This window comes from Ambystoma mexicanum, chromosome 7p (assembly GCF_040938575.1).
Source record: "Ambystoma mexicanum isolate Mex_15411 chromosome 7p, UKY_AmexF1_1, whole genome shotgun sequence".
In the NCBI taxonomy this organism is placed as follows: Eukaryota; Metazoa; Chordata; class Amphibia; order Caudata; family Ambystomatidae; genus Ambystoma; species Ambystoma mexicanum.
Genome location: NC_090939.1, coordinates 281,616,697 through 281,637,809, shown reverse-complemented (window position 1 = coordinate 281,637,809; position 21,113 = coordinate 281,616,697). Strand labels below are relative to the sequence as shown.

The 21,113-nt window shown below is 53.3% G+C and overlaps 1 protein-coding gene across 2 annotated transcripts in view; it reads right to left on the bottom strand.

Annotated features, from left to right (window-relative positions):
* The window catches only part of SCAF4 (SR-related CTD associated factor 4), a 1,175,829-nt gene that overhangs the window by 643,040 nt on the left and 511,676 nt on the right, over positions 1-21,113 (bottom strand). For both annotated transcript variants that reach the window (XM_069636348.1, XM_069636349.1), the window contains exon 13: positions 10,211-10,302. In XM_069636348.1, the coding sequence (XP_069492449.1) occupies positions 10,211-10,302 (92 nt within the window). The remainder of the gene's footprint in view (positions 1-10,210; positions 10,303-21,113) is intronic.

Below are 21,113 nucleotides of genomic sequence, written 5' to 3'. Positions count from 1 at the left end.
CAGGAATTTCAACGGAGCTGAGTGCAGAGGCTCGAACGGAGGTCCCATGAGCTTGGTCAGCACCACGTTGAGCTCCCACGCCGGGGCCGGAGCCTTCACCGGCGGGAACGATCTGAACAGTCCCTTCAAATACTCTTTCACCAGACGATGAGACCACAAGGACGTCCGCCCCGTGGTTCTGGTGTATCGGGAGATCGCAGCAAGATGAATCTTGATGGACGCGTGTGCCAGTCCAGCTTTGGCCAGCGTCAGCAGGTACGGCAGTACTTGGGGGGCCGTAATCCGTAGAGGGTTAATCTTCTGTGCGCGGCACCAGACAGAGAACCTCTTCCATTTGTGTCCGTAGCATTTAAGAGTCGAGGACGCCCTGGCCTTTGCAAGAACCTCTCTGCAGTCGGCCGGTATGTCGTATCCTCCAAACTCTAGCGCTGCAGGAGCCAGGCCTGCAAGTTCAGCGATTTCGGGTCGTGGTGGAGGATGGCGCCCCCTTCCCTGGAGAGTAGATCCGCGTCCACCGGCAGCTTGATTGGCGGGGACGCTGACAAGTCCAGAAGGTCCGGGAACCATATCTGCCTCGGCCACGCAGGTGCGACGAGGAACATCCTGCACCGTGACCTCTTGAGCTGGTTGACGAGCCGGATTAGCAGTGGCAAAGGAGGGAACGCGTAGAGGAACAGGCCCTCCCAGGGGAACGAGAAAGCATCGCCCATGCTCCTCGCCTGGTGAAACCTGCTGGCGAACCTCCGGCACTTGGAGTTCGTCGCCGTCGCGAACAGGTCGATCTGGGGTGTGCCCCACCGTCGGAAGAGGCGATCCACTAGATCCTGCCGTAGCTCCCACTCGTGGCACGAGCGCAGCTCCCTGCTGAGTGAGTCGGCGATGGTGTTTTTTATCCCTGCCAGATGAAACGGCACCAGAAATAATGAGCATGTGAATCCATGCCAGACCCCATGCTGGAGAAGGGTAATGCCACCAACATAAGGAAAAGGAAATAATGTTAGAATGAACTATCATATTAAATAGATACGAACATCTGAATATAAGAAATGGATGCAATGTATTGCTAAGCAACCTAACAAGTATTATGTTTGTTCACAATGAGATAAGAGGCCTATAATTAAGGAAAAAATGTAATAAGGACTGATGTATTAAATGTGTGCGCAATTGTCCACAGTTAGAGCATAACTAATGATATGGAACAAGTTACTTACCTGTAACTGTTCTCCAGCATGGGTCTGGCATGGAATCACATGCTCATGAATATTCCCCGTCAGGCTGGGAATCCTCGGTAAAGAAAAAATCATTATCAGTTTCGTTTCTGATCTGTCTTTCCTAGTAGTAACCAATCACTGATCTCTGCGTCATACTGACCACAGCCAATGACTGCCCTCTACCTAAGCCCCGCCTCTGGCAGCCATCTTCAGATTTGGTAGCACGTGAAGTGGCAGTATGACCAAGAGAAGAGCCGCAGAGGTGTAGGCGGGAGGGTTCGCATGTGAATCCATGCCAGACCCATGCTGGAGAACAACAGTTCCAGGTAAGTAACTTGTTCCTTCTCCAGCATGGGGTCTGGCATGGATTCACATGCTCATGAATATAAGATTAAATAGCAGTATACACATGCACAACCACGGGGGGGTGGTAAAAGGCTCAACATTAAGCAATACAAAACTCAACATTAAGCATCTCTTACCTCCTCACCAGGCTCACCATAAGCGAACAGGTTGCGCAGCACTGCTTGGCCGACCCTGGACTCCTCCCTGGAATCCCGATCGACGCAGTAGAATCTCGTGAAGGTGTGCGTCGACCTCCACGTAGCAGCCCTACAGATGTCCAGCAGGGGCACACCAGATAAGAACGCCGTAGTAGCAGCGATCGCTCTGGTCGAATGGGCTCTCGGACGGCCTGGCAGCGGTCGGTTAGCCAACCGGTGACAGTGTATGATGCAGCCGGAGAGCCATCTGGAAATAGAAGACTTCGAGAGAGCCTTCCCTTGATTCACAGGTCCAAAGTTCACGAACAGCTGTGATGTCCTCCGGAAACTCTTTGTGCGGTCCACGTAGAACTTCAGAGCTCTAGCCACAACCAGCGAGTGCAAAGTCCTCTCGGCCGGCGACGAAGGAGACGGGAAGAAAACAGGTAACACCAAGGGCTCGTTAAGATGGAAGTCCGACGGCACTTAGGCATAAAGGAGGGGTGCGTCCTAAGCACCACCCTCGAGGCATGGAATGTCAAGTACGGTGCTTTCCAGGATAGGGCCTGGATCTCTCCCACTCGTCGTGCGGAGTTAATGGCCACCAGGAACGCCGTCTTCCACGACACAAACTTCATAGGTGCGGAGTGCATCGGCTCGAATGGGGGCCCCCTGAGCCTGGTCAGCACCACGTTAAGTTCCCACACCGGGGACGGGGCCTTCACCGTAGGGAACGACCGGAACAGTCCTTTCATAAACTCTTACCAGTTGATGGGACCACAGGGACGTCCGTCCTGTGGTTCTGGTAAATATGGAGATCACCGCCAGATGAATCTTAATGGAGGCATGGGCTAGCCCGGCCTTTGCCGGGGATAGCAGGTCCGGCAGAACTTGAGGGGCCGTAATCCGTAGGGGGTTGATCTTCTGTGCCCGGCACCAGATAGAGAACCTCTTCCACTTATGAACGTAGCATTTGAGAGTCGAGGACGCCCTGGCCTTTGCAAGAACCTCTCTGCAATCGGCCGGTATATCGTAGCCTCCAAACTCTAGCGCTGCAGGAGCCAAGCCTGCAGGTTCAGCGACGCCGGGTCGTGGTGGAAGATGGCGCCTCCTTCTCTGGAGAGAAGGTCCGCGTCCGCCGACAGCTTGATGGGAGGAGACGTTGACAAGTCCAGAAGGTCCGGGAACCAGATCTGCCTCGGCCACGCCGGTGCGACGAGGATCATCCTGCACCGGGACCTCTTGAGCTGGCTGATGAGTCGAAGCAGCAACGGAGGGAACGCATACAGGTATAGGCCGCCCCAGGGGAACAAGAACGCATCGCCCATGCTTCTCGGCTGGGGAAACCTGCTGGCGAACCTCTTGCACTTCGAGTTAGTCGCTGTTGCGAACAGGTCGATTTGGGGTTTGCCCCATCGTCGGAAGAGTTCATCCACCTGATCCTGGCGCAGTTCCCACTCGTGACACGCGGGCAGATCCCTGCTGAGCGAGTCGGCGATGGTGTTGCTTTCTCCTGCCAGGTGGAAGGGAACCAGGAACATCCCCTGGGCGACCGCCCAGTGCCACAGATCCTGTGCCTCCTTGGATAGGGCTGGGGATCTGGTGCCTCCCTGCTTCCGTATGTAAAACATTGTCGTTGTGTTGTCCGTGAAGATCCGCACCACCTTGCCCTTGAGCGACGGGAGGAACGATTTGAGAGCCCAGAACACGGCTCGGAGTTCCAGGACGTTGATGTGCATGAGCCTCTCCTCCGGGAGCCAGAGGCCTCTTGCGTGGAGCTCTCCGGTGTGGGCGCCCCAACCTTCCAAGGAGGCGTCCGTCGTCACCGTCTCCTGGTACACCGGCGTCTGAAAGTCCTTGCCCGCCGTGAGGTGCGCTCGAACGCCTCACCACTGAATCGCCCGCCGGAACACCTCGTTGAGGGGGACCCTGTCTTCGAAGGTGCCAGTCGCCTGTATCCAACAGGCATCGAGAAATTCTTGAAGGGGGCGCATCCGTAGTCTGCAGAGGCACACCAGGTAGATGCAAGAGGACATCATCCCCAGGAGGGACTTGATGGACCTCACCCTGGCCACGTCAGTGCCTAGCAGGCGCTGCACTTTTCCCAGAATGGTCTTCGTCCGTTCTTCCGACAGGGCCGCCAGGCCCCTCACTATCGAGCTTCGCTCCCAGAAACAGGGCCACCTGCGACTGCACCAGGTGGGACTTCGGGTAGTTTATGGCGAATCCCAGGTTTGTGAGTAGCTGGACGGTCCTCGCAGTGTGTTCGACGGCAAGTTCCCTCGTCCTTGAGCGGATGAGCCAGTCGTCCAGGTAGGGGTAGACGTGAATCCCCCGTAGGCGCAGCTGCGCGGCCACTGGTGCTAGGCACTTGCACTTGACTTTTGAGGGTGGGAACGTGGAAGTAAGCATCCTCCAGGTCCAACGACGATAGAAAGTCGCCTTCCTCCAGCTGTCCCAGTACGTGCTGGAGGGTGACCATCCTGAACTTTTGTGATCTGATGTATTTGTTCAAACGACGAAGGTCCAGGATGGGGCGCCAGCCGCCCGTCTTCTTCCTGACGAGGAAGTATCTTAAGTACACCCCGGAGCCTCTTCGGGACAAGCTCGATGGCGCCTTTCCTGAGCATCGCCCGTACTTCCAACAGCAGTTGCGGGACGTGATTTTCCTTCCTGGCCACGGGTGGAACGTGAGGGCACTTCTTCAGGAATTCGATAGAGTGTCCTCTTGCCAGGGTATCCAGCACCCAACGGTCGGTAGAGATGGACTTCCACACGCCGACGAAATTCGTCAGCCGGCCTCCCACCGGGGTGCTTCGGTGGGGGCCCGAGACCACGGCCGGTTCAGTCCTGTTTGGAGGTGGTGGCCTTGCCGCCCTGGCCACCTTGCCGACGGCGGCGAGGGACTCCCCGCTTGCCGCGACCCCTGTAGGCCTCCTGAGACGAAGAGCGTGCCGCCTGGCGGTAGGACGAGCCACCGCTGGATCCCTTGGAGGCACCCTGTCTGCCTCCGGAGCACCGAAAGGGCTGTCGTTGCTGAAGGGCTCCTAGGGAGCGGGCCGTCTCCATGTCTGTTTTTATGGATTGGAGGGACTCGTCCACCGCCTTCCCGAACAAGTTGCTGCCGTCGAACGGCATGTCCAACACCCTGGTCTGGACGTCCTGACGGAAGTCGTCGCCCGGAGCCAACCCCGTCGTCGTAGGCAAACACCGTTGCCCAGCTGGCGGAACCCGGTATCAGCAATATCGGTTGCCACCGTTATGGCGTGGTCCGACGCCACCTCGCCCTCTTGCAGTATCTCCAGGGCCTCGGACCTCTTGTCGTCCGGCAGGAAGTCCAATATGGGGGCCAGCTTAAACCAGAGCTCCCTGTCGTAACGGGCCACGATCGCCAGGGCGCTGGCCGCTTTGATTGTCGTCGCCGCCGACGAAATGACCCGCCGCCCCATGGCGTCCAACTTCTTTCCCTCGCCGTCCGGCGGGGAATTCGACGTCGAGGCTCCTGACCCCGCCGCTTTCTTCTTCGCCGCCGCCGAGACGCCGAGTCTGGCGTTGGCTGGGCCCTGAGGCACAGGGGAGTGGTTTCGGGGACCCGGTACTTCTCGTACCGGTCCCGTTTGGCTGGTGCCGTGGAGGGGTTTTTGAGAACCGAAAGGCCCTCCTTCCAGATGTCATCGATTAGGGGCACCGCGATGACAGTCTTACTCTTGGCCTCCCGGCGCTGATAGAGGAAACCTTCCTTTTTCTGCTCCTCCGGGTAGAGCTGGAACAATTCGGACGCCCTGGAGATCATGGGCCCGTGCGACCCGTTCCGTCGTCGCCCTCAGAACCCGTCGTCGAGCCCAACGCACCGTCATTTCCCGACTCGTGGGAGGATGAGGAGGGAACTGTAGGCCTTACAGGGGCAAGCAGAGGAGAGGGTTGGGTCCTCCGTTGTTTGGTCTGAGGACTTCCCGACAGGCCATGTTGCGGGTCCTCCGGCCTGGGCCGCGGGAATCTCGTCCTTATCTCAGAGCATAAGGACTGGATGGCAGACAAAATGGCCGCCGAGCCATCCTGAGGCCTAGGATCCGGCTGCGCCGGAAGGGAAGGCCGCTCTTCCTCACCGTCGTCGTCTTCCTCTGTTATCTCCCGAGGATCTTCCTGACGGGATCGAACCTTCTTCAAAGCCGCCCGTTGGACTTCGAGGTTCCTCACGGCCTCGGTCAGTTCCTCCTCCGAGGCTGACTCCGAGCTCGAGGAGGGCACCGTGGCCCCCCCTCGCTTCTTCCATCATGGCGGCCACGACGATGGGCTGAAAAGAGGATTCCCTCCTTGGCGGCAGGGAAACTCTGGTCCCGGAGGCAGTCTCCGCTGGCGGTGTCTTTGCCGGCTTGGCAAGAGTCGCCGCGATAGCCTCGATAGAGGCCTTTGCCTGCTGGGTATGGGCCTTCACCACCTTAGGTGCGTCCCGGGCCTTCTCCTTCGGGGGAGGGGGCGACGCCTCGCTCCCCCTCTTCCGAGATCAGACGGGGCTTCTCCCGAAGCTTACCCGGGGTCTCGGACTTTCTCTTCCCCAAACCGGAGCGTTGGCTCGTGGTTGACGGTGCTGGGGAAGGTGCGCCCTGCCTGGCGACCGAAGAGCCCGACCTTTCGGCGCTCCCGGAGCCAGCGGACACGCGGCGCTTGGCCTGGTGTTGGGCCCCCGTCGCCGGGGCACCCGCACAGGATTTAGAAGCCCGCTCTGACCCCTTCTCACCCGTCGAGCCCTTCTCCAACCAGCTTGCGAGACGGGATAGACGGTCTCTCATGGTCCGCTCCGACAAGTTCTTGCAGAACTGGCAGTCCTTCCCTCCATGAGTCTTGTCCCCATGAAGACAGTAGAGGCATCGCGAATGTTCGTCTTCCTTAAACACATTCTGCAGCCCGCATCCAGGGCAGCTGCGAAACAGCTTGGGTCCGGACGACGAACTCGCATCCTGGGCCATCTCGAAGTAGGCCGCGAATCTTCTGGAATCCTCCAAGAAGTTGATTCGATGAAATCTTCACCCTTGAGGGGCGTAGGAAAATCCCGCAACGGGTAGCCGTTAACGGGAGTAGAAACGGTGGAGCTTGAGGCTCGATTAACCGAAAAAAAGTGAAAATTCACCTGAAAAAGAGCGAAACACGCAGTAGAAAGCTCGAGAGCTAAGCACGAGGACTCCCAACACTTGAACGTGCGGTAAAAATCTGAAGATGGCTGCCAGAGGCGGGGCTTAGGTAGAAGGCAGTCATTGGCTGTGGTCAGTATGACGCAGAGATCAGTGATTGGTTACTACTAGGAAAGAGATCAGAAACGAAACTGATACTGATTTTTTCTTTACTGAGGATTCCCAGCCTGACGACGGGGAATATTCATGAGCATGTGAATCCATGCCAGACCCCATGCTTGAGAAATGGATTTATTGTCTCATTCCCACTAATCCTATCCATCACCAACCCGAATTTTCTGTCCATTTGATTGAATGGTGCATTATGTATATGCTTGATTTGAATTGGGAATTCTCAGAAGAAATATCAGTTTGCGTTTGGAAATACTTAGCACAGTTTTGAGAAAGGCCTACGGGCTGAAACACATTAACCAGAAGGGCGTTTCGGTACAAAACAAAAGTACCTTGAAGATAAACAAAGAATATTTAATACAATAAACTTAGAGTGAATCAATGCTTTCTTTCTAGATGTCTGGCGCACCACAGGAATACCAATACTTGTTACATGTAAAAGTAACCCAAACTTCTTTGAGTGCGGTTTTATGGTGATACAAAAGTATACCCCGTTGCACTGCATTGTATATGCATTGTGCAATATTAAAAAGTTACTCAAAAACAGATCAACATGTAAAAAGAAAGAGGGAAACAAGTTTCCCAGTATAGACAGTCAGAAGGCGTTGGGGAGAATTCTCAAGAATGTGCTAATTCCCTCCTCCTTAGAGCCCCAACAACTTTGCTGGATTTTGAGGACTTGATTGTTTTAACCTGGAGAGATTGTGAGCCTTTTTCCCCACTCTCTCATGTATTTTTGTGTGAATTTTACCTCTGTGTGTCTTTTTGGTTATGAGTCTAACAAACTCCATAGGCATCATCTTTTTCAGTTGTGTCACACAGCACCTTCAATGCAGTGACACAGGAAGTCTTGGATTTCCCAAGGTTTAAATACCTTCTCTGGGATCAACTACGGTTTCGCAAAGCAGTAGAGTGAAATTGACTCTACTTGGCATTGTACTTGCTAGACCCAGCACGCCCTATCTTACAATCGAGCGCTGGAGGGGTTACTTCGTATCCCCTGTGTCTAAATGCTCATGTAACATCTTTTATGTTACCTTTACTCAATTGACTGGCTAGTGGCAGTGGTTTAGTTTTGAACTACCAAGGTTTGCATTTACAGCGAACGTTAACCGCGGGAGCCATCTTTGTAAAAATGTTGCCAGGTCTTTGTGGAAAGGTCCTTCTAGAGTTTGTCTCTGCGCGCCAAACAAGGTTTGGTGTCTTTGTTCATTCGCCTTTGGCGGGCTTCAGGAGTGAAACCCGCCTTGGCTCCAGAGTGTCTGGGGTAGGCAGGAAGTGAAGGAGTTGCCAGAAACTCCCTGTGCTTAGTCTCCTAGGAGACCCAAATGCACTCAGACGATTGGCTCGCTGACTGTCCGGCAAGGACAGCCACCCTGCGGGGTGAGTGGCAGCTAGGCTGGAATGAATGGGAGAGACCTGAATAAAAGGCGAGTCTTTTGGCTTGGAAGGCGGAGTCGATCACTGGACGCAGAAACCAAAGAAGAGCTCGAAGAGGGTGGCTGCTGCAACTCCTGGACCGTTGGTCCGCCCGGTGAAGCCCTGCTGCAGGTCCGAATCGCCAAGTTCGCATCAACAGAGAAGCCCTGCAAGGACAACTTCTCCCTTTGAGTTGGTGGGACCAATCAACTCCCAAGTAAGCCACCTGGACACCCATCTCAGAGCTGGTTGAATTTCCTCAGATTTGCTGCAGGAAACTGTAGAGCCAGGGAGAGCGACACCAGATTGTGTATGTTGCTTGTAGGCTGGCCTAAAGCTTTTGGAAGATCCTCCGGACTCCCATGAAGAAGGTCTGACCAATCCTGACCCCCCCCCCCCTCAGTTGAGTGCAGGACCTCAGATGTGAGGAAAATCCACCTTGACAGCCAGGAACCGTGCTTAATGCCATTTGCTGTACAGCAAGGAGCTGAAACGCGAAACAGTCACTGAAAGTAAAGTTTGCCTGTTGCCAGCTTTGACGGTACCAATACAGTGCAGGAGTCCCCCGACGTCCTCTCTCTTGTCCCCACAACTGAGGCCCAGGAACAGTGAGATCTGCAGAGCTGTACAGGAACAAAGTCTTCAGCTGCATCTTTTTCTTCTTTACTAAGGTACTGTAAAACAAGTCTAAGAGAACTTACCTCTTATTGTGGAAGTGCTTATAACTTCTGCAACTCACACGTCTAATTAGCGTGTGGTCCTTCATTTGGTGGTTCTTTTTATCAAAGACTCCTAAGAACTTGTGCATAGACTTTTTCATTTACTTACCTGAAGTGCTGCATCCGATACAAAGACTTTTGCCCATTGACTTTGGCTTAGCCTATTGAATTGAATGACTCTTCTAAGTGCTATCTGAAAGTATTTGCCCTGCTTATGAATATTTGTAAATTCTTGTGTTCTAAATAACCTTTGCCTTTTACTTACTTTTAAAGAGTATTTTGAATGCCAACAGTAATGTATTAATGTCCCCAGCCTCCTTACTGAAGTCACCTGTGGGTGTAGGTTGTGTCTGTGGGGCATCGCAAAAGGGCCTTGTCTGATCCAGAAACTCAAAGTGTACAGTATTGAAGTATATTTGTGTTAGTATTCTATTGCTCCCTTGTGAAGAAGGCTTTTTAACTGACCGATACATTATTAATTGTTTATGCAAGAAACAATGAGTGTAAGAGTTTAAATACCTGTAACTGTGAATCTTTGTGTAACTCCACTACAGCTCACATTTCCCCTCTTGAGATAAGCCTGGCTGCTCAACACGCTACCAAAACTGTGTAGTACAAGCTTATGCCAAAGGTTGGGTTGCCTATACCTGTAGTCATGGTGGTTTGTAGTGTTCCCGGAGGGTACTGCATACAGACTTAATGAGCAAAGGGCCAGTGGAGTGAAACTTCACTGAAAAAAATCAGTGCTAGGTGTTAAAACAAACTTTGGGGGGCTGGAGGGGGCCGCCATAGAATATAGATAAAAGTTGCTCCAACAGAAAACTTTCCTAACAAACTGAGAATGTTATTATCTATTTTGCAATCAGCATTCCCGCAAATGGACTTTAGAACTACGGCAACCAGAGAAACACTCACCCTTCGGAACATTACAGTGGTTAGCAATCAAATATGAATTCCCTTACAATTAACTTTTCATCAATTTTACAACAAAATAATTACACAGGACAATTACAAGTCATCAGATCCAATTCATACAGCATGTACATTTTGTATACACCTAATGCTATAACATTTCTCACCTAGATGCAGATCTAGATTGTGACTTTTTCTGCTCTTCTATAGGCTCTTTCACTTCTGGAATGCTGGGTTGCTCAACTTCCATAGGAGTTTCCTAAAAAGCAAAAATATAAATAAATGAAAAATAAATCTCGAACTCTTATCACAGTAAGGGTAATTTGGTAAATAGTGACTTAGTGTATAACTGCAAAAGATATGCTTTTAAAATTCAACCTTGCGTTCAATTGTTTTCACACATTTGACATATCAGGGAATTTCTTGTTCAACACCCATTACTACTGTTAACAAACCCTTTCATTTTCAATGGCTTTTGCGATTTTGGAATTATTTTTAGGAGTGGGGTCTTGAATTTCATTTTGCAAATCTAACCGCTTGTCCCAAGCCTGCCAGTGCTACGGCTGGACTCGCTAGTATTGTTTTCAATGACTTTGAAAGAGTGTGGGATTATATAACTTGAATTCTACATTCGCTTTTGCTTTGGGGAAACTGGACCCTCTTTTTATAAGTACCAGTTAGGGGAGACCACGCTCCTTTGTTTTGGCATACATGATTTTCCAATGGCAGCACCTCTCACTTTATATGGTGTGCTGCCAGGTACCTCCAGGGCTGCCTTTGCAACGCTGTTGTCTATAAAAGTGCAGAAGTAGTTACTTTTTATGACAGGCGTTTTAAACTTTGCAGCACATAACCTATTCCCACAGCACTCCATGTAAAATGACAAAATGGATTTCTAGAATTTGGCCTGGTGGACAGATTTTAGGAGGACACCTTTGTTCTAGTGAACAGGGGAACTCGGAGGTAAGCCAAACCCCAATTAAGATATCAATGGAGAGCAGTCAAGCCTATTCTCAAGAGTGTGCAAGTGAGGTCAGGGATCAACAATGAGTCCACAATATATAATTCAACTTATACAGGAAATTATAAAAACACTTCATTGGAGGTCCAAAGCACACACAAAAAATGAAACAAGCAGGTAATATTTGTTAGGGAGATTTATCATTGTTATGCTTCATCCCCTCTCCTAGTGAGACCGCCAGCACTTTATGCTGGACATCTGGACCTTTTTCTTTATATCCTGAATGAGTGAACCCTTTTTGCACTCAATCATTCATATGCGTGCTCTCTTTTGGAACTCTGTTCTCTGCGTTTTGCCTTTACTATGGAGTCTACATTCCTACATATCTCTTTTAAGGCATCTGTGATTAACTTTTGCAGCACAAAGTTCCTTAAGGGCAGGTTTTCTGGGAACCCTGTGGGTTCTCGTTTGAGATTCTATCTTCTACTGTATCACTCTAATGTTATACTCTGGGAGGATAGCACACGCCACCTTATTTGGAGTGACAAGGTGATAACTGCTATCCCCTTCTCCTGTGACTTTTTAGTCACAGTAAACCTAGGTATGGCTGGTGGCAGTGAACATGTTCTACCAACTATTGTGCTATTGTTTTTACTGCAGACTGTATTCACAGTTCCTGTAGTGCAAAATAGTCACCTATGTGCTAACTTGGTGGCTAGTGTTGGGGAGAATTCTCAGTTCTGTGCTAATTGCCTTCTACCTTAGAGACCCCCAGCTCTTTTGCTGGACTTTAGGACTTTTAATTTTTATCCTGGAGCGATATATATATATATATATATATATACATCTCGATTTGAATACTGTTTCTTTTGGTTTAGGAGTCTGACAAACTCCACAGGCATCATCGTTTTGTATTGTGACACAGCACCCTCAGAGCAGTCTCAGAGAGAAGCCCTTTGGATTTCTGCCAAGGTTTAAAAACCTTCTCTTGGATAAACTACTGTTTCCGAGAGTAGTAAAGTGAAATTGACTTTACTCACCTTTTTCACTTTGTAGACCCAGCACACACCATCTTACATAAAGTGCTAGGGGGATACTTAGCATCCCCCTTTGTCTTTCAAATGTAACATTTTTAGGTTACCCTTACTACAATTAATGGCTGGTGGCAGTGGGTTAATTTTTCCAACCATTGTGCGTTTTCACCGGAGGCTGCATTCGCAGCTGCAGTATTGCTCCCATGGGTATTCATTTGGTCAAAATGGCCCTGGTCTTTTTTCACCTTTTCTTGTTTGCAAGGATCTTCTTGAGATTTACTCTGCGTGTCAAACCAGGTTTGTTCCCTTTGTTCGTTTTGTCTTTGGCGAGATTCACTGGTGAAGTCCGCCTCTGGCTCCCGCGTGTCTGGGAGGGCAGCAAGGGAGGTGCCCGAACTCCCGGTGCTTAGTCTCCTTGGTTACAGGAATGCACCAAAAGGTGATTGGCTGGCTGGTTGTTCTGGGAGAACAGCCACCCTGCTGTGTGAATGACAGCTAAGCTGAGAAAGAACGGGAGGAACTTGCACAACAGGCGAGGTCTTTTGGAAGGAAGGCAGAGTCGGCCCCTGGATGAAGGAACAGAAGAAACTGGAAGAGAAGCTTATTGCACCCTCCTGGACCGTTGGTTTGCCCGGTGAAGCCCTGCTGAAGTGCTGAAGCTCCATATTTCGAATCGACTAGAGAAGCCTGGAAAGGACAACTTCTCCCCTTGGGTAGGTGGGACAAACTGACCCCAAAACGATCTTGACTGGAATCGCTCTCCCTGCTGGCTGTACTACTTCGCTGATGCTGGAACTGAGTGCCAGGGGAAAGGAACACCAGACTAGAGTGCATTGTTTTTAAGCCTGTCCCGAGCTCTAGGAAGATCTTCCGGACTCCCTCGAAGCAGGATTTACCAAGCCTGAGCCACCTCAGAGTGCTGGACCCCAGAAGCAAGGCAAGTCCACAAGGTGTCCAAGAACCGCGGTGGTGCTATTTATGAGTAGCTGAAATCACAAAGTGCCGCTGATCTGAACTGTGCCCATTGCTGATGCGGACCTTCAAACCGTAGTGCAGGAGTCCACAGACACAACAGGATCTGTAGGACTGCAACAAGAACAGAAGCCACCTGGAACCTTATCTTCAGACTCAAGGTACTGTGCAACTAGGTGTACTTAGCTCTCCGTGTGTGTAGCTTGCTTGCTCTCACTGGAGACTTGCATTTTCTGCCCTTTGCAGAGTTGCTTGCCTCTGCTTTTCAGAAGCCTCCCAGCCTGTGGCCCAACAGTGATTCTTTTACTAAAAAAATAACATTGTGCAAGACTTTTGTGCCACTAACGCACAAATTCCTTAGCGACCTCCAGGAGGTAATGATGGGGCAACAGGCAGACAAATGGGTACAGGGCGGGGACTTTAAAGAAGTGACGGACGTGCGCAAGGATAGAACACACTTGGGTAATAGGAATCCTGATACACACACCAAGCTGCACTCCTTCGCCACAGCACTAGGGTGGGTAGATGCGTGGCGCACTCTTCACCCCACAGAACTGGGGTACTCCTTTTCCAACGCCCATAACTATGTCCCGCAGAGCATGTTACATACGCTGAAAACTGCCACCTATCTAGCCAGCGGCATCTTGTGCCACGCCCCCCCTTATGCTTACAATGAAACAGGTTCAAACTAAACCCCAATCCTCCTGGAGACTTAATGCATACTACCTGTGTGATCCCAAGGTGTGACAGGCCCACGTGCAAAAAAAAAAAAACACTGAATACTTCATCCTCAACGAAGGCTCGGTAGCCAGCTCCATAACACTCTGGGAGTGATATATGGCGGTGCTCCGGGGGGAGGCCCTCTCTCTGGTTACAAAACACCGTCGGCGTCAAACCCTAGAAATCTCTGAAAAGGAGCAGGCCGCTGCTAGGGCTGAGGAAGACTTCCTAACTTCCGGTATACCAGAGTCCAAAGAGGCGATGATCACGGCCCAAGAAATCTTTAAGAACCTGGCATTAGACAATGCTATGACTGCTCATTCGACCATGCGCAGCCAGATTTACGCCACTGTGGACAAAGCCGGCAAGACCTTGGCCTGGCTGGAACGGCAGGGGAATACACATGGGTACGTCCGGGCCATCCAAGGGACCGAAGGGGACATGCTCCTTGAGGACATAGACATTGCCAACGCCTTCACAACCTTTTATGAAAGCCTCTACGCCTCCAGGGAAACCACCCCTGCAGGGGCAACACCACACTGCCTGGAATCCATCGAGCTCCTCAGGCTCTCCGCGGCTCAGACTGAAAAGATGGAAGTGGAGGTCATCGAAGAGGAGGTCGCCGTGACTCTGGTTCAGCTCCAAGCTGGGAAGACCCCCAGGCCCGAATGGCTTACCAGTGGAAACTTGGCAGCGAGTTGGGGACTCTGTGGTGGGTCATATGCACTGTATGCTGCTACGCTCCCGCACCGATGGAATGCTCCCACACGGCTTAAGGCAGGCCACCATTGTCGTAATTACTAAACCCGGGAAACCCCCAGACCTCTGCACTTCGTACAGACCCATTTCACTCATTAATGGAGAGGCTAAAATCCAAGCCCAGATCGTGGCCAACAAAATGCTTGGGGTCATCCGCTCCCTAGTCCACCCGGACCAATGTGGGTTCATGGCGGATAAATCCACCAGGATGAATTTGAGAAGGGTCCACTTCGCAATTAGCCAAGCTTCCACCATCAAGGAGCATCCGGCTCTACTCACAGTAGACTTTGAAAAAGCCTTTGATTCGGTTGGATGGACCGCCCTGTGGGATATTCTGTGCCGCATGGGGTTGGGCCTAAATTCATGGCGTGGGTCAAACTACTATACACTGCCCCTGAGGCGGTGGTGCGGGTGAATGGGATCCCTCTAGACCCTCCGAATATCAGGAGTTATGTGTGCTTAAAGTTAACAGGCAGAAGACTATCGTTTGCCCGCTCCAGGGTGAGGCTGACGCGATTCCGCAGCACTGTTCCTACTCTGTCTCCATCCAGAGTTTCGTCTACCCCAGCATTCGGGTGACCCCCCCCCCCAACCCCGACAACTTTCTTCGGCTTAATCTTCAACCAGTAGTGAGCCGGCTTTAAACAGATGTCACCTACTGGCAATCTCCCCCACCCCCCGGCATGCTGGGGAGGTCCGCCCTTTTCAAAATGCTTTGCTGCCCGAGACTTATGTCCTACAGAACACTCCTGTTCACATTCCCTGCAAGACCTTCACTTCCATAGACCCCACTCTCTGGAAACTCCTATTGGGGGGCAGGGGAGGTGGACGGAGGAACAATCCCGTATCACCTTGACCAGCGGTCAGTCTGGGAGGGGAGCTGGGCATACTCTGTCTTAATGCTTACTACTGGGCTTCTCAGAGGTGCGTCTTGAATGATTGGCTCCATGCAGACTCGGCGCTTCCACACGACGTGAATGAGATCAGATGCATGGGCGAGAGAAAGCCCCTTCGAGTTATATACGGAACAGACACAGCAGTAGCTGACCTTCCAGCGATACTACAAATACGGTCTGTGTGGAACAAGGCCCTCCAACACATTGGATGGGGGAAGCAGGCGACAATGGGCCAACCTATGTGGGACAATGTGTTTATCCCGGAGGTCATGACAATGGGCCGCTTTCCTAGCTGGGAGGACCGAGGGATACTGACCTTAACGGAGGTCCTACAGGACGGACATTTGAAGCCATTTGAGAACCTACGAGATGAGTTTGGCCTCCCACCGTGTGTAATTTACAGGTATATTTAAATCACACAGGCCCTACATGCACAAAACCCCGTACTCAGGCATCCCAAAAAGCTCTCCCCTGGAGTTGAACATCCTACACGCAAGAATTCTGGTGAAACCTACATCCACGCTGTACCAAGTGATCACTGCATTTGAACCCCAGGATTTAGCCCGTTTGGGGGAAGCGATGGGAAAGGTTGGTAGGTCCCCTGGAGTCGGAGGAGTGGTGGAGGCCCTAATGTTCCCTTGCGAAATAGGCACAGATGCACAACTAAGGCTTCATACAATACAAAATACTTCACCACATTTATGGGTGACAGGCACCTTTTACCATTTGTTGTGGGAATGCAAGATCATTCACGGATTCTGGGGTGAATGCATTCATGAAATCAAAGCAGTCCTAGAAACGCCAGCACAGCTGGGACCGAAGGCCGCGGTGTTGGGGGTTTGGTGAACATACAAGAGCAGAAAAAACATTCCTTGCCGTCACGCTGGGCCTTACTAAAAAGACTCATAGCCACCACGTGGGGTGCGGCCGATGGACCCACACTGGGTAGATGGACTAATGAGATGGACAGATGTGCGTCCCTGGGGAAACGTATATACTCCGCCAGGGGCTGCCCCTGGTAAATTCCACAAACTCAAACTGAAAACCGATTCAGAAAGGAAAAGGGATGAATGAACTGGACTCGGACAACCGCCAGTACAGACTGTGGACATCTCCCTATATGTGTAGAAGTTCCCACGGCACATTGACGAAGGACGCCGGTTAGAGGGGAACACAGGCGACACCCAAACTGAGATGGAATCAACTTCCCACCAAACAACTGCACTCGTCCGTAAGTTGACACCGGGTACCACAGTATGGAACAAGTTACTTACCTGTAACTGTTCTCCAGCATGGGTCTGGCATGGATTCACATGCTCATGAATATTCCCCGTCGTCAGGCTGGGAATCCTCGGTAAAGAAAAAACCAGTATCAGTTTCGTTTCTGATCTGTCTTTCGTAGTAGCAACCAATCACTGATCTCTGTGTCATACTGACCACAGCCAATGACTGCCCTCTACCTAAGCCCCGCCTCTGGCAGCCATCTTCAGATTTGGAAGCACGTGAAGTGGCAGTATGACCAAGTGAAGAGCCGCAGAGGGGTAGGCGGGAGGGTTCGCATGTGAATCCATGCCAGACCCATGCTGGAGAACAACAGTTACAGTTAAGTAACTTGTTCCTTCTCCAGCATGGGGTCTGGCATGGATTCACATGCTCATGAATAAAGAATACATAGCAGTACACACATGCACAACCACGGGAGGTGGCAAAGGCTCAACATTAAGCATTACATCAAACTCAACATTAAGCATCTTACCTCCTCACCAGGCTCACCTCAGGCGAACAGGTTGCGCAGCACTGCTTGGCCGACCCTGGACTCCTCCCTGGAATCCCGGTCGACGCAGTAGAATTTCGTGAAGGTGTGCGTCGACCTCCACGTAGCAGCCCTGCATATGTCCAGCAGGGGCACACCAGATAGGAACGCCGTGGTAGCTGCGATCGCTCTGGTGGAATGGGCTCTCGGACGGCCAGGCAGCGGTCGGTTTGCCAACCGGTGACAGTACATGATACAGCCGGAGAGCCATCTGGAAATGGAAGCCTTCGAGAGAGCCTTCCCCTGATTGACAGGTCCAAAGTTCACAAAGAGTTGTGACGTCTTCCGAAAACACTTCATGCGGTCCACGTAGAACTTTAGCGCTCTAGCCACATCCAGCGAGTGCAAAGTCCTCTCAGCCGGCGACGAAGGCGACGGGAAGAACACAGGTAACACCAAGGGTTCGTTGAGATGAAAGTCCGACGGTACCTTGGGCATGAAGGAGGGGTGCGTCCTGAGCACTACCCTCGTGTCGTGGAAAGTCAAGTACGGGGCCTTGCAGGAAAGGGCCTGGATCTCTCCCACTCGTCGTGCGGAGGTGATGGCCACGAGAAAAGCTGTTTTCCACGATAGAAACTTCAACGGGGCCGAGTGCAGAGGCTCGAACGGAGGTCCCATGAGTTTGGTCAGCACCACGTTGAGCTCCCACGCCGGGGCCGGAGCCTTCACCGGCGGGAACGATCTGAACAGTCCCTTCATGAACTCTTTCACCAGACGATGAGACCACAAGGACGTCCGGCCCGTGGTTCTGGTGTATCGGGAGATCGCAGCAAGATGAATCTTGATGGACGCGTGTGCCAGACCAGCTTTGGCCAGCGTCAGCAGGTACGGCAGCACTTGGGGAGCCGTAATCCGTAGAGGGTTAATCTTCTGTGCGTGGCACCAGACAGAAAACCTCTTCCATTTGTGTCCGTAGCATTTAAGAGTCGAGGACGCCCTGGCCTTTGCAAGAACCTCTCTGCAATCGGCCGGTATGTCGTATCCTCCAAACTCTAGCGCTGCAGGAGCCAGGCCTGCAAGTTCAGCGACTTCGGGTCGTGGTGGAGGATGGCGCCTCCTTCCCTGGAGAGTAGATCCGCGTCCGCCGGCAGCTTGATTGGCGGGGACGCCGACAAGTCCAGAAGGTCCGGGAACCATATCTGCCTCGGCCACGCAGGTGCGACGAGGATCATCCTGCACCGTGACCTCTTGAGCTGGTTGACGAGCCGGATTAGCAGAGGCAAGGGAGGGAACGCGTAGAGGAACAGGCCCTCCCAGGGGAACGAGAAAGCATCGCCCATGCTCCTCGTCTGGGGAAACCTGCTGGCGAACCTCCGGCACTTGGTGTTCGTCGCCGTCGCGAACAGGTCGATCTGGGGTGTGCCCCACCGTCGGAAGAGGCGATCCACCAGATCCTGCCGTAGTTCCCACTCGTGGCACGAGCGCAGCTCCCTGCTGAGTGAGTCGGCGATGGTGTTTTTTATCCCTGTCAGATGAAACGGCACCAGAAGAATCCCTTGGGCGACGGCCCAATGCCACAGGTCCTGCGCCTCCTTGGACAGCGCTGGGGACCTGGTTCCGCCCTGTTTCCTGATGTAAAACATGGTGGTGGTGTTGTCGGTGAAGATCCTCACCACCTTGCCCTTGAGGGACGGAAGGAAGGACCTGAGGGCCCAAAACACTGCACGGAGCTCCAGGACGTTGATATGCAGGGACTTCTCCGTCGGGAGCCAGAGTCCCCTTGCGTGCAGATTTTCGGTGTGCGCTCCCCACCCTTCTAGGGAGGCATCCGTGGTCACAGTCACCTGGTGGGCTGGGGTCTGGAAGTCCATGCCCGCCGTCAGATGCGCGCGGGTGCCCCACCACCGTATCGCTCGTCGGAAACTCTCGTCGAGCTTGATCCTTTCCTCGAAGCTGCCCGTCGTCTGGATCCAGCGCGCATCCAGGAACTCTTGCAACGGGCGCATCCGGAGCCTGCACATGGGAATGAGGTAGATGCAGGAAGACATCATCCCGAGGAGGGACTTGATGGACCTCACCTTGGCCGCGTCGGCCACCAACATCCGTTGCACCTTGCCCAGGATGGTCCTGGTCCTCTCCTCCGACGGGGAGGCCAGAAGGGACACTGTGTCGAGCCTCGCTCCCAGAAACAGTGCGACTTGCGCGGGCACCAGGTGGGATTTGGCGTAGTTCACGGAGAATCCCAGGTCCGTGAGGAGTTGGACGGTCCTTGCCGTGTGGACCACGGCGAGCTCCCTCGTCCTGGCGCGGATGAGCCAGTCGTCCAGGTAGGGGTAGACGTGAATCCCCTCGCGGCGCAGCTGCGCCGCCACCGGTGCGAGGCACTTGGTGAAAACCCTGGGTGCCGACCGCAGTCCGAAGGGAAGGGCTTTGAACTGGGAGTAACGCGAGTAGACTCCGGAGCCCCGAAGCCTCTTTGGGACGAGTTCGATGGCGCCCTTTCTGAGCATCGCCTTTACCTCCAGGAGAAGTTGAGGGACGTGAAGTTCTTTCCTGGCCACGGGGGGGACGCGCGGGCACCTTCTTTGAAACTCGAGCGCGTGGCCCCGGGCCAGGGCGTCCAGCACCCAACGGTCGGTGGAGATGGACTCCCACACGCTGACGAAGCCCGCCAGCCGGCCTCCCACCGGGGTGCTTCGGTGGGGGCCCGACCCCACGGCCGGTTCAATCCTGCTTGGACGCGGCCTTGCCGCCTTGGCCTCCTTGGCGACGACGGCGGGGTCCGCCAGACTTGCCTCGTCCTCTGTAGGCCTCTTGCGACGACGAGCGGGCCGCTTGACGGTAGGAAGCGAAACCGCCGCCGGAACCTTTGGAGGCGCCCTTGCCTCCGCCGCTCCGAAAGGGCGTCCGCCGTTGCTGCAGTACTCCAAGGGCCCGGGCCGTCTCAGTATCCGCCTTGATGGCCTGAAGGGAATCGTCCACTGTCTTCCCAAACAGGTTGTTCCCATCGAAGGGCATGTCCAGGACCCTGGTCTGGACGTCCTGCCGAAAGTCCGTAGCCTTGAGCCATCCGCGACGTCGAAGGCAAACGCCGTTGCCCATCTGGCGGAACCCAGTGTCGGCGATGTCCGTCGCCACGGTGATGGCGTGGTCCGAGGCCACCTCACCTTCCTGCAGGATCTCAAGGGCCTCCGCCCTCTTGTCGTCCGGCAGAAAATCCAGCAGGGGAGCTATCTTGTACCAGAGTTCCCTGTCGTAGCGGGCCACGATAGCCAAGGCGTTGGCCGCTTTAATCGTCGTCGCCGCCGACGAGATGACTCTGCGTCCCATGGCATCCAATTTCTTTCCCTCGCCGTCCGGCGGGAAAGTCGACGTGGAGGCCGCACCCCCCCCCGCTTTCTTCCTGGCTGCCGCGGAGACGACGGAGTCCGGGGTAGGCTGCGCCCGGAGGCATAGGGGGGCCGAGTCCGGGACCCGGTACTTTTTCTCGTACCGGTCTCTTTTCGCTGGCGTCGTGGAAGGGTTCTTGAGGAGGGAAAGGCCCTCATCCCAAATGTCGTCCAACAGAGGCACTGCGAGGACCGTCTTCCTCTTGGTCTCGCGCCGTTGGTAAAGGAAGCCTTCCTTTTTCTTCTCCTCAGGGCAGAGTTGGAAAAGCTCGGATGCCCTGGCGATCATTGAGTGGAACGATCCAATCTCGTCGGGCGGAGAAGCCCTGGTGGGAGGCGACGACGGAAAATCCTCGTCGTATGCCTCGTCGTCCGTACCCGTCGCTGCCGTGTCAGTCCCCGTATCATCCCCTCGGGTGGACGGGGAGGAGGGCTGGACGGGGCGCGACGGTTGAAAAGGAGGCGGTGGATGAATCCTTCTTTTCTTGGTAGGGGGAACACCAGAAGGTCCCGGTTCTGGATCCCCCGACGGGAGAGGCTCCTCCGTCGGTAACGGTAGTCTCGTCCTTATCTCGGAGCATAAGGA